This window comes from Mauremys mutica, chromosome 16 (assembly GCF_020497125.1).
Source record: "Mauremys mutica isolate MM-2020 ecotype Southern chromosome 16, ASM2049712v1, whole genome shotgun sequence".
In the NCBI taxonomy this organism is placed as follows: Eukaryota; Metazoa; Chordata; order Testudines; family Geoemydidae; genus Mauremys; species Mauremys mutica.
In genome coordinates, this window is record NC_059087.1 from 23,370,948 (window position 1) to 23,385,036 (window position 14,089).

The following is a 14,089-nucleotide window of genomic DNA, read 5'->3' on the forward strand; positions in this document are numbered from 1 at the left end:
ATGTCTGCATTGCAATTAAAAACCCGCGGCTAGCCTCGCCAGCTGAATCGGGCTTGGGCTAAGGCGATATTTAATTGCAAGTGTCCAATCCACTTGAGTCTTGAGAGATCCTAACCAGTTCTTTTTTAACCAACTTTGTTACAAATAAAAATAATTCTTCATTCTCTCATCTAAAGTATATTCAAAAAATAAATTTGATTGGCAGCATCCCTCCCCTCCCCCCATGCAACTCTTGCCTTTAAGGCCTGGAGGTGCCCAATTTTATAGTGCCTCAACCTAGTTGACTGTTAATATGTAACACTGTGTATAAGTAAGGATCACTGCTTTACTCTAACTCTGCTTCTCAAATCTCTCCTACATCCTCTCCACCCCCATAATGGGGCTGTACAATGAACACCACAGCATGCTATTTAGAGTATTAGTCTAATTTGTAGCTGACAAAGGTGTAGATGACAGTTGCATGGTCTGTCTGAAAGAAACAAATGCAATCTTTTGGCTTTTCACAGATGCAAAAGCTGATCTGGCTGTAACTGTTGCTGCCTGCACTTCTAATGGTAGCTGGAGTTCAACCAGATTCATAGTGTGCACACCTGCCTTCTAAATAGCCAGTACAACCCCTGTAGAGAAGGAAACTCATGGATGTAGCAGGCAAATTAATACTAGTTCTCCCAGCAAGGGAACTGTTCCACCTGCTGGAGATTGCAGGCTCGCAGTCTGCAATTGTTAAACACCTTTTATAGAGGGAAATATTGCCACTCAGAATCCTATAAAAAGAACAGGAGTCCTTGTGGCACCTTAGAGACTAACAGATTTATTTGCGCATAAGCTTTCGTGGGCTAAAGCCCACTTCATCAGACGCATAGAATGGAACCTATAAGAAGAGTATATCTACACATACAGAGAAGATGCCATACCAGCTCTAAGAGGCTAATTAATTAAGATGACCTGTTATCAGCAGGAAAAAAATATTTGTAGTGATAATCAAGATGGCCAGTTACAGACAGTTGACAAGAGGTCTAAGCATAGTTATCATAAGGAAATAGATTCAAGTAGTATAATGACTCAGCCATTCCCAGTCTCTATTCAAGCCAGAGTTAATGGTATCTAATTTGCAAATCAATTCAAGCTCAGCAGTTTCTCATTGGAGTCTGTTTTTGAAGTCTTTCTGTTGCAAAATTGCCATCTTCAGGTGTGTTACTGAGTGGCCAGAGAGCTTGAAGTGTTCTCCTACTGGTTTTTGAGTGTTATGATTCCTGATGTCAGATTTGTGTCCATTTATTCTTTTGCGTAGAGACTGTCTGGTCTGGCCTATGTAATAAGAGAAATGTTTAAACAAATACAGGGGAACTAATGGAACAGAAAAGTTGAATAAGGATCATCTAGACTCATGCCAATGTGCCTCGTCCTTCTCTTCCAGGAGATTGAAACTTCAGAGCCATGTAGCTGTATCCATTTGACCAATTACAGCATCGTCATCGGAACCAACAAGTTCTATGAAATTGAGATGAAGCAGTATACCCTGGAGGGTAGGAATCATTTCCTGTCATAAATAAACAGCTCTGTGAATGTTCCTTTGGGGTAGATACTTGTCTACCTACATGGGAGCAAGGGGTATGAACTTACAGGAAGGCTGGTGCTGACACTGCTGTTCCTTTCTACCCCTTTACAGAGTTTCTCGATAAGAATGACCACTCCTTAGCCTCTGCTGTGTTTGCTTCTTCCACCAATAGCTTCCCAATCAGTATCATACAGGTGAACCCTACAGGACAGAGGGAGGAGTACCTGCTTTGTTTCCATGGTAAGTGTATCATGTGGCTGCTGGACTAGCATGATCATCTGCACAGCATTTGTCACAAGATACCTGGGAACTGTAGTTATGGGAGGCTAGCCATTGGGTGTGCATGATCATATTGGGTAACAACATTGCTGGAAATGGCATATTAGACTGTAGGTCATATTGTGCAATATAAAATATAAAGGTTGTAGATCCTAAAAGGGCAAGACACTGATCCCATCTGTTAAAATATGTTGGTCAGATTCCTTCTGGGTTATGTGAAGATCTCTGTGCCTGTCAGTCAGCTCTTCTTTGAGTGTCCTCTGCATATTCCCACTCATGGGACGCTCCAACCAGTGCAGCATGAACTGGTAGAACTCTAGCTAGCAGTAGTCGTTGGAGCACTCCTGCGCCTCCCTGGCCCATCCCCTCAGTGAATGTTGAACATTCCAGGGCATAAGTATAAAAGGGGGTGTGGCACTCCAGCCGCCTAAATTACTTACAGCTGCAAGCAGCTGAATGCATGAGGAACTGCTTTGGGGTGCTCCTGGATCCATAGCTTATTAGCTAGTTAAGTTTTATAATTAGATTTAGTTAGCAGTTTGTTAGATCGTTAACTAGCTTAGTATTAGGTGAAGTTAGTTGTAAGTGTGCAGTTCAGAAATGGCAGAACTGAAGAATAAAAAGCCCTATTTTAAAAGATGTGTGTCACATCCGGCAGTATTTGTGGCATCTGACACACATGCTAGATACTTGGCATCTCTGGGTGAGGGACACTCACCTTCAAAATGCTGGTTTGCTCGACTTATACAATGTGAGCAAAAAAGAACAGACAGAACAGGCCTCAGACAATTTTACTACAAGAAGCACTGTCAGCAAAACCATCCGGAGCTGGGCAGTACAAGGCTCGAACGAGTCTGAGGCCAGTGTTGGCTCTGAGTGAATCTGGAGGGAAGGACAAACCAGCCACCTCTGTACCCAGTACTAAAGGATCTGGAAGTGAGAAGCATCTGAAGAGGAAAACTACTGTGGTGCCCAGTCCCTGTTTCCAGAGTCAACCCACAAAAAAAGGCTATAGCTGTTATGGCGAGCACGAGCATCCCAGCCTTGTCTGTCAGCCTCTTTGCAAAGAGCAAATCCCCAGAGAGACCCCTCTGACCAGAAGTTATTCAGTGAACATACCCTGGGGAAAAGCATCATATTGGATCTAAATTGAGTGCCAGGCCCCTTTACACCCTCGCCTTGGAACTGTTTGTTCACTGAGGGGGGAGGATGGGTGGCGCATGAGGGCTCCAACTTATTGCTTGCTAGAATTCTACCTGTTCAAGCTGCATCTGTCAGAGCATCCCAGGAGTGCAAACTTAGAATCCATTTGGAAGAACTCCAGTTACAGGTAAGTAACTTTCATTTCTATGCCAGTGCGGAAGAGAATACAATGGGATCTTTTTTAAATGAATGTTCAGTGCGAATAGATGTTTAACCACTCTGATTAAACGTTCCTGGCTTTCTAACTTAAACTAGAGGATTCCTTATGTGATGCAGTGACTTCAATAGAAAGATTGTTCCTTTCATCTCAGTGGAGAAACAAAGGGTTATAAGCTACTTTTTAATGAAGTTGTTTTTGTTGATCTTTAGTCCAATGTCCTAGAAGTCCACAAAGGACCTTTAACTCCAACAATAATAATCCTTCAGGTATTTACAAAAACTGCCTGCTTGGACAGCAGGCACACTTTTATGACTAAGGGCTTGGAAACACTTGAGAGTTACAGCGCTGGTGGTGGCTTTACAGCGCTGCAACTCACTCACCGTCCACACTGGCAAGTCACATACAGCGCTGTATCTCCCTGGCTACAGTGCTGGCTGTACTCCACCTTGGCCTGGGGAATAACGACTATAGCGCTGCTTTTGCAGCGCTGGGGTGCCAGTGTAAATAGTGATTAATCTTACTATGCTGTAACTGACCTCCGGAACCTTCCCATAATGCTTTTTAAGTAAAGATAACACTCTTTGTTTTGTTGTGATGCCTCTCTTTGTTCTGTTGTGAACTCGGGGCTCCCCGGAGCTGCTTATCTAAAAAACAAACACAGCTACTGTTTGCTCGAGCAGAGGGGGATGAATGTCCACAGCTAGTGTTTGCTTGAGGAGAGAAGCAGCCGCTTATTTGGTCTGAAGGCTATTTGCATTTAGTGAATGAGAGACGGGTGGGGGAAGGGGTTGAAACTTTTAAAATGATTGAAGGTTGGTGCTGTGTATCTTCAAGTCCTTAGAACTTGCAAGGCAGGGAGCTGACACAGTGTCAGCTCCAAAAATCCATTCTGTCTCCCCCATGCTCCCTGTCACACTCCACCCCACCCCCCTCTTTTGAAAAGCACGTTGCAGCCACTTGAACGCTAGGATAGCTGCCCATAATGCAACACTCCCAACACTGCTGCAAATGTGGCCACACTGCAGCGCTGGTAGCTGTCAGTGTGGCCACACTGCAGTGCTTTCCCTACACAGCTGTAGGAAGACAGCTTTAACTCCCAGCGCTGCACACCTGCAAGCATAACCAAACCCTAATATTTCTGTGTTTCTCCTATTTGGAGATGCTGGAGATCCTAGAAGTGTAAGGAATAATAACTTTACCTTACTCAGTATAAAGAGGACTTGGACTGCAACAACTGAACTATTGAAATCATTCCTAAATCAGCAGGGTTTGCAAGCATTATGTCAATGAGCGTCATTTAATTCTGGCTACTGTAGAATTCACCAGCTGCAAAAGATGGCCATCGTATTTCTGTTGCTTGCCTTCCTCTCTTTAATACTAATAATAAAAAAATCCAGCCACAAGCAAATGACATTGGTGATTGTTCTCTGCAGAGTTTGGCGTCTTTGTGGATTCCTATGGAAGGCGCAGTCGGACAGAAGACCTGAAATGGAGTCGCTTGCCTTTGGCTTTTGGTAGGTGTCGAATGATGTTTACCAGTTTTGTGCTGGTTCCACCCAGTTCCCGTGTTCCAAAATATTCAGCATTCTGGGGGTTATCACATCCAGAAAACAGCCCCAGTGGGAAGGATCCCCTTCAGCCTCAGTGTTTTCTAGTGGTTACAAATAATTATAATCCTAAATGGATGTAGCAGCCTTTCTGAAGCGTGAAGAATAAGAGGAAAATTAAATGAAAGTGATATATGTGATTAATATTCCCAGTTTGACAGTGACTAAATTGACCACTGGTATTTTTAATGATGGATGCTCAAATGTGTCTAAAATATTCAAGAATCTGGCATATCAAAATGAAATCATAGGGTCTTTTGCAGTTCCTAATAGATTTTGTCCAGTTAATATTCCATTTTTAAATCCCTTTTGTGAGATATGATTGATATAATGATATGGGAGCAGATAGGTACAAGGCAATGCTTCTTTAAGCTTGTTTCTCCCCATTTAGCGATATAGTATATAGAACTGCTACAGAAAACCCACATCCTTAGTCTTCCCTATGGACTGCAGGAGGGCAGGAAAACGTTATCTTCATCCTGCAAGTTTCCTGACTAATTTTTACTAATGTCGAGTCTGTGCATGGTGTTCTTTCTCTGCTGCAGCCTACAGAGAACCCTACCTGTTTGTGACTCATTTCAATTCCCTTGAAGTGGTTGAGATTCAGGCGCGTGCTTCTCTGGGGTAAGTCATGCTCTGCTCAGCACTTTGGAGAGAAGAACTATGCTTTGCTGCAGGGGCGGTAGCTCTCCAAGAATAATATACAACAACCAGATTATAAAGAGTTTTTCTCTCCCCCCCTTCACTCAGCACTCCTGCACGAGCCCACTTGGATATCCCAAATCCTCGGTATCTAGGGCCGGCAATTTCATCTGGAGCAATTTACCTGGCCTCCTCCTATCAGGACAAATTAAGAGTGATCTGCTGTAAGGGAAATCTAGTGAAGGAGTCCAACAATGAACACCACAGAGGATCTTCCGCTACACGCAGGTATGAGTTACTGTGCTACATTCAGTGCCATTCCTCATGCTATGTATGAGCATTAGTTCTAGACCCCGTTCTCCAGTATTATTGCATGACAGCCTCATTTTGTTCTAGTGGGAGAAGCTCAGCTTCTCTCAGGAGTATCAGAAAATCCTGCTGGTTTAACAGATGTTTTAAAATCCAGAGTGCTGGTGTCTCCCTTCTGGAACCTGAACTCTGTGGCCATACCTCGATAACTTCCTCCACAAATACTTTCAAAACAAAACAGGAGTGTTTTGTGGTGATAACAATACTGTTGTGAAAGAAGAGATGGCCCCAGGCGATGAAGAATCTCTGCATGCATCTGTATTGAGATTCTTTTTGAAATTATTTTAATGTGTGTGTCCAAAACAAATCTTGGCAAGGAGGTTTCCTAATTGTTCTAGACAGATATCCTAGCTGAGTCCACTTTCAGATACCCAAAGTCCCATAGAACAGGAATATCTTGAATGTTTTGGAATTAAAAGAATTTATTCTAGAACAAATAGATAATTAAGCTGTGATGATTTCCATCAAGACCATGGGAAGGCCTTCTGTGTTGAAGTCTAGGGTGACTGCCTTCCTCACTGAAGAATACTTTCCATAGAAATGGATTATAGTCAGTTGCTCCGAGATCCCTAGTTGATCCCTAGATTAGTACTGGATGAATCAGAGATGAGTTTTTGCCACAAGTAATCTGGATGCTTTGTTCTCTTAACATGACTAAGAAAACCTGTACCAAAGTTAAGTTTTAGAACAGTAATAAAATTAGATGTTTAAACATCGATACACTAAAACAAATTTTTTTGAATAAAATTTTTATTGAAATAAATTGCTTGGCCCTAGTCATGGAATTATTCCTTAGCTACAACAGCTGGGACTGACAGAACAGAATTTGGACCAGAAATGATATTTTAATGTCATGCTGATGTGGCCATAGCTTGAAAGTCTAGTGCTAACATTCATTATTGCAATGAAAATGAAATACAAGTGGCTTTAAAGGGTTGGGATTGTGGCTTTTAAAAACCATTTCAATACTGTATGTCTGAACGGGACAGTGTAGGAGACTCAGATAAGTGACATGATCTTGTTCTGTTAAGCAGAGCGGGGACGAATTGGGCGGGTAAGTGAATATTGTGATTGACAGTGCCCTGTTGTATAGTGAAAAGTGTTACCTATAAAATGAGAGAGAAATCTAAAGCTTGGCAAATTTGTAACCTCTCCTCCTATCCTCTTATTTATCAGAATATTTACTTAGACGTCTTGTAAGTTGTGCTTCTTGAACAAATCCTATGAGGTGTAAATTAATTTTTAATGTACTTTCAAATAGGAAAACCCTATTGCTATATTCCTAGGAAAATAAGTAGTTCTTGTATCTGTTATTTAGGGCTTGTCTACATTACCCACTGGATCGATGAGTAGCAATTGATCCAGCGGGGGTTGATTTATCGTGTCTAATCTAGACGCGATAAATCAAGCGCTCTCCCGTCGACTCCGGTACTCCACCAGGGCGAGAGGTGCAGGCGGAGTTGACGGGAAAGCGTCAGTCGTCGACTTACCGCAGTAAGTAGATCTAAGTAGGTCGACTTCAGCTACGTTATTCGCATAGCTGAAGTTGCATAACTTAGATTGATTCTTCCCCCCTTAAGGAATATTCCTTAAGGAGCTGAAATGTCTAATTTAGTAGAGACACCCCTAAAGCTATGTAGTCTCCTTGATGCAGAGATTTCTGCAGCAATACTTATATTTATCTTCGGAAGGAGGGTAAACCTCTCTTCTGTAATACTTGATTTCTGGCTATAGCCTATTTAAAGCCACACTTATCTACCTCCTTTCATGAATTATCATTTACGCCTCTTTAGGACACCATGTTAAAGAAAAACTGCTGGTAAGAGACTCCATCTCTGTAATAATAACGTTCCATCCAACCAGGACTTGTCTGGTGAGTGGTAACAAGCCTTTGCAGTTGGTGCTATTATATCCACAGAGCACACAGCTGGGAGCCCAGGAGTGGGGCTTTTCTGAACAGTTACAGGGAAGTGGTTAGCATTTTTCAGTAAGGCTGAATTTGCTCTGGATGCTCTTTCACTGTGGAGTGATTGGGGGGGAAGATGTGTCCTCTTCAATAAAAATGTAATTCTAAGGTTTTTGTCACTCAGCTGTCCGCGCCCATTGTTTTTGAATGACAGCAGCCCTAATAAGAGAGGTCCCCCCACATATAATGAGCACATAACCAAGCGGGTAGCATCAAGCCCAGGGCCACCAGAAGGTCCAAGCCACCCTCGAGAACCAAGCACACCACATCGGTATCGAGAGGGAAGGACAGAGCTGCGCAGGGACAAGTCTCCTGGGCGACCACTGGAGAGAGAGAAATCTCCAGGCAGGCTTCTGAGCACCCGCAGAGAAAGGTCCCCTGGAAGGTTGTTTGAAGAGCCCAGCAGGGGGCGAACGCCTGTGGGAGGTGCAAGAACTCCACTCTCACAAGTCAATAAGGTAAGCTGGAGCTCTGTCAAACGTCTCATCTCAGGAAAGTATCTGAGTCTCCCAGTGCGGAGTGACTGTTTGTACTGTGAAAAGCCTGTGTGGGTGAGGGGCTTTTAAAATATATGTGCAATCACAGTACATCGAAACATATGCATTGGCTGTGTGAAAATCTCTTCCAAAGAGAGTATTTCCCCGCAGCACTACTTTCATGCCATTGCCAAGGCAGCTGGTCCAACACTGGGTGTGTTAGAGCTGTGTATGACTACAGAACAGGTGTTGAAGGCATTGTACATCTGTGAATGAGGAGGGTATCTTTACTGAGAGGAATCAGGCCCACACGAAATGGAATGGGGATTTGGAAGAAGATGCTTGTCAGGAACTCACTATATGCCATGTGAAGATGGTGGCCGTCATCATTGTAGGTGGGGAGATTCATGACACGTAGCATTTTCACCTAGACAAGGAGACACATGGTACTCGGTAAAACTCTGCTCTGCCTCCTGCTGAAAGCCCTGCTGCTAGTGTGTCCTGGGACTACGTATAGGAGAACAGGAATGTTTTACTGCATCTTGTATAACTTGTCATTTTATTTCCCTGCTAGGTCTGGGACCAATCTTCAGTATAAGTCTCAGCTAGACAAACTTACTCCTCATCGTGATCTGCAGGAAAAACAAAGGAAATGTACTGAGTATATGCACTCCATGCTTCTGCTGCCCACTTACCAAAACCACCGTCTTGGGCCAGAACTGGCTCCGCGTCAGGAGGCATGTGACTCTAACAAGGATTGTCTGCCTCTCAGTTTATTTCCCTGCACCTTCCTGCAGTCATACTTTTTGCACTTTGTACTACTGTTACTCTTTCAAGCAGTTCATAAACTTTTTGTACTCTAGCTTTAGTCCTTAACAGTTCATCAAGGAAATCAAATGGGATGAGGATCCCAACCCAAATCTTAATGTGGTTAGCACCATTTACCAGATAATAAATCATAGTTTTGAAAAAGATGCTGGAATTTATCATGGCCTTGTAAACTGAAAGGCCATGGTGACTTGGTTGCAATAGACAGCATCACTGGATATTCTCTACAGAGCTCTAGAGAATTAACCTGGATCCATTTGTTCCCCTGCCACTTTCAAAGCTCATTCTCTGTAAAATTGCCCCAGTGCAGCTTTGTTCAGCTGGATGATGAGGAGGGCAGATCCCCTGATTAGATGGTCACAATCCCCCAAGCCCTAAAACAAAGTGCATTGTCTCTGACGTACTGGGGTACAAGACTCTTTACCCAGGTTTTCTGCATGGCAATTCACTGCATGCTGCTGCACCATCACTCTGGCTGCTCTCACCTTTTAGGTTGCTGTGCTAAGTATTGTATTGTACCTCACTTGTAAATTAATTGAAGCCTTTAGATTACGCTGCAAAATAACCGCCATGATTTACTGGAGAATTTGGCACAGAAGAGAGTTACAATCCTTATTATATGACAAGAGAACTACAATCGCTGTCCCTCACCTTCACACACCCCAGTGGTAAACACAGGCCCATTCAGAAATTGTATCAAAATCCTTAGTCATCATTTGCCATAGAGCCCACTCCTCACAGTGGTTGACAGGTTGCCCCCTGCCCCTCAGGAACGTCAAAGGAAAGCATGAGAAAGCAAGTGCACGGAACTGCCATCTCTCAATACAAAGTTCTTCTTTCCTGTTCTGATTGTATCTTGTTGTACAGTAAGAGCTAATAGTCACGGCACTAGAGGATACTTGCAATAAACAGCTTTGGCGGTTACCAAACACCTCACCTTTGCTTTTGCCTCTAACCTCAAGCCATTTATTGCTTCATATTCTCCAATGCCATGAACATTATCCCTTGTAACTGAGCCAGAGAGCAAATGATTTTCAAGGCAGGTTTTGACCATTCAGTCTGCTTCAGTGACATGCTGAGTAAAAAAACATGTTCTCTATAAATGGAAAAGAGCAAAACTGCATCCAGTTTTCTCGTTGGCCAAGCCTTTTATCTTCTGCTTGTCTCTTGCCAGCAAGTGCTAACCTGTCCTAGACACCCATAAACCTCCAAATGCCTTGTCAATGCCCTTTGGCGAGTTTCATGGATATTGTGTTCTGTTCTCTTGTCTGTTGGGTTATTTTAGACCAGATGATTTGGCAGGAAATGTGCTGAAATTTGTCTCTTGGTCTCAGTATTTTGAAAGGTCACAGAGATCAGTCTTTAAATCTTTGCATCTCATGGAAGATCTTCATGACCTGAGAAATGGACTTGTCGAGTCCTGAAAGTGTATATCCTGTGTCTTGTTTGTGAAATGCTTCCTGCTATAGAAATAGCTCAAAGGACTGTACATATTTACAAGAAACTTTATATTCGTAACAAAAGGGAATTGAATCGGTTTCTACTTTTTTATTGTAAACTGTGCATTTTTCAACACTAGCTTTTTGTTTTAATGGTGGTTGTGGACAGCCATCTTCAGACATTGGAGGGGCCTCAGCTTAATCCTCCCAGATCCCATGAAGAAATATTGTAACATTAAATTGCAATCGAAAGCTTGTTCGCATTAATGAGGTTTTAGGTATCTAAAAGTACAGGATTTTTCTTCATTACCTTTTTATTATTGACAAGGGAGGGAATCAGAGGTACAGATCAAGCTCCACCTGGAAAATATTGAACTTTGTTGTTGAACAATAACCAAATAAAACAATTAACTATATTAACTAGCATGGTGAAATGACCTTTTCCTTCCATGTAGGGTACCACTAAGCCATTCTAACAGATCAGCCATTAGCAGGAGCTACGTAATTGATAGGCGTGTAAGCTTAACTAAGAGCTCACCTTCAGAATATTCTGCCTTTTAGCAGACATCTTCCCCTGAAATGTGCTATCAGAAAATTAAAGCATATTGACTTGGATTGAAACAGAGGTGGATTTGTCCAGATTTTTAACTAGTAGTGGTGAGCCCTTAGATACACACCCATTGGTGGTGGTAGAGATACACGTGAATATCTTGAAGAAGAATCCGGCCCCTGGCAAATAACCCAGACACAAAATTTCAGCTAGGAATAAACCCCTTTAATTGCCAACAGCATAGGCTTAGGCAGCGGCGGCTGCTGCTGCTGCTCTTCTGCAGTGGTGTTTTAATAGGAAGGGAAACAGTTATTCATCCCACCATCTTAATATTCTGGTGCTGTAATGCCTGAGAGCTGCAATTTTTTAAAAGCCTACACAAATATAATTCAGATTGTACTCAATCTGCCAAGTTACTGTACATCTTAATAACTTACACCTGGTGGGAAAACTCTCTCGATCAGACTTAAATGTAAATACAACTATTTTTAACTAAACAATTTTTACAGGGTCTGAAGAATTCTTTCACAGGAAGAGTTTTTAATATTCACTCTGCTGCCTGCGGTGACTTTTTATTTCTGTCCTCCTACTGTTCATTGCTTTTGTGCACATAAATACCCCCACCCTCCCTATGAAGAGTTTTCTTGGTGGGCGTGTGGGAGAATTACTAATAGCTACTATTACACTTTGGTCTACACAACATTTTTCATGGCAATGTTCTGCATAAAGCCAAACTGCTTGATTTATCTATTGTGCCTACTACCTGATGTATCTGATGAAATGCTAACTTGTTAAATGTTCCTTTATTTCTATTTTAATGTGCACAAAGAATACATATTTAAAACTCATTGTTTCAGTCCTATGATGCATGATCAGAATTGTAACAAAACTAAAATAGTTCAGAAACTGGTGAAGTAAAATATTTATTAAGCCTTTTGACTACCATGAACACTGCACAAATTCTCACTGTCACTGTGCTGAAATTTACTGGAGAAAAAGCATTGTGTCTATTGCAGACTTGCTAAGGTTTACTCACAGGGAGGAAAGGGAAGGAGAGATACTGCACCTACCTATAGCTCTAGCCTCCTAGAAATAGCCAAGAAACAACAGCCAGAAGTGGGCATATACAGTAGCTGCTACACTCGTCCACTTTGCACCCAGCTTCTCCTGTTGGAGGAATTTAATTTTAATTATAGAAAGTGAGCAGAATACGATGAATCGGACTCCTGTTCACTTTTACAGGAATCCACTCCAGCAACAATAGGGCTGGCTACATTTCAACAAACTGTCGCCCTCTGGCACATGGCCCAAAGCTGTTTCAGATAGTGCTGCTGTTTCACGAAAGGTCAAAACTGACAATCGAGCATGTCACCAAAAAAAAAAAAAAAAAAAAAGTGCATGATGTCAGTACAGAGAACGTGTGTTGCATAGAAACATCCACTGCCCCAAGAGTGGGGTTGGAATATGGCCCTGGCTATTGACACCTGCTATCGTCTCTGGCTGAGGAAATTGGATCATAGTGGCCGAGGTGGAGGTGTACTACTGCGCTATTACAGTTGTGTAGTGTGGAGAGACACCAACTGGGGATTAGTCTTTAGCACCAGAGGGAGACCCCCCACCTTACTTCTAGAGCAGAGATAAATTCTGCTTCAGGCCAAGAAAGTGGAGCCAGGATGTGTAACAAAGTGGTGACCATTAACTTTCCTCCCAATTACTTCATAGCATTTGTTGGCGAAAGGTGAGAAGTAATTACACAATCTTTCTGCATGTGTAAAGCTGGGGGCTATATGAGGCCCTCAGGTAAAGAAGGGGGCTGATTGTCTAGTTAATTATTAGGCATAGAAGGAAGCTGAGGCTGCTGTTCTAGTCAATACAACTGGCCAGCTCTATTTGCTGCATACAATTCTATGCAGGGGCAAGAAGCCACTTTGTGACACTAGTTCAACAGCTATTACATAGCCTGTGTAATAGCTAAGAAAGAGAACTCATTTGAGCTGTAGTGGGACCCAATCTTCGAACTAAAAACACCAGATTTACCACACCCTGAGCTGTCTCCTATTGAAAGTTTATTTTGCCACACATTTTTTTCAACATCACAAATTTAGCTATGTAACCCCCATACCAGCTAAAGAGTGGGTGAGACCACTAAACAGATGACAAACCACTGTCAAAAAACTACACTAAACAGAGGGAGGGGTTTTGATATGAGGCTCTTGAGTGTGGCTGGCTTTGTTTTTAACATGGATATTTTACTAAGAAGGGCTGTATGGCCAGCCACCCACCGTAAAAACAAGCACCTAAGAAAATGGTCACCCAGGTACTGCATGGTGGCTTAGTGCCCACTGTGGCCTTAGCAGTGGTCCAGTTTCCCTCCTTTCCGAGCGCCCTCAAAACTAGCCACTGTAACTAGGGCTGTGAGTCTGTGACCTCCATAATGCCCACAGCTGCTTGGGTGGCTGGCTGCTGCTGGAGCAGCCCTGGGTCCAGCTTCTGCTTGGGCAGTGCCCAAGCAGCCAGTGTGGCTAGTCCTGGGGTGGCTGGAGCAGCTACACGGGGGAGCACCCGAGCATCAGTCCCAGGGGCAGCCCCAGCATCAGTGGTTCCCAAGGCTGTCCAGAGCAACAACCCTGGGGACTGCCCAAGCTTCAGTCCCAGAGGAACAGAGATTAAGGCGTCTTGGGTATTTACGTCATGGCCATGAATTTTTGTTTAGTGCCTGTGAACTATACATGCCTTTTACTAACTCTTGGCCATGGGCCAGAAATTGGCAGGCAGCATTCAAAGGCAGATGTACCCGGTGTATTTTTCTTTGGGCGTGCAGCATGTCATGCAGGGCTTCTAGTGGATGCCATGGGACATAAGGCAGAGGCTTTGTGCACTGCAGCTTGGGGGTGGGGGGGGGGTGGGACTGACTCTTGGTACCACTGTAACAGTCTTACATGCTGCCCAGGGCATTTTCATGTACAGCAGGCCTCCCTCAACCACAGATGCAAAGGTGGGCATGTCAGCCAT

The 14,089-nt window shown here is 43.1% G+C and overlaps 1 protein-coding gene across 1 annotated transcript in view; it reads left to right on the forward strand.

Moving 5' to 3' along the window:
* CIT (citron rho-interacting serine/threonine kinase) overlaps window positions 1–12,267 on the forward strand; it is a 94,697-nt gene extending 82,430 nt beyond the window's left edge. Inside the window, exons 42-48 of the mRNA XM_044990343.1 lie at window positions 1,418–1,526; window positions 1,670–1,798; window positions 4,634–4,714; window positions 5,353–5,431; window positions 5,558–5,737; window positions 7,909–8,242; window positions 8,835–12,267. Coding sequence (XP_044846278.1) covers window positions 1,418–1,526; window positions 1,670–1,798; window positions 4,634–4,714; window positions 5,353–5,431; window positions 5,558–5,737; window positions 7,909–8,242; window positions 8,835–8,858 — 936 coding nt within the window. The 3' untranslated portion in view covers window positions 8,859–12,267. The remainder of the gene's footprint in view (window positions 1–1,417; window positions 1,527–1,669; window positions 1,799–4,633; window positions 4,715–5,352; window positions 5,432–5,557; window positions 5,738–7,908; window positions 8,243–8,834) is intronic.
* Window positions 12,268–14,089: the final 1,822 nt, after the last annotated feature.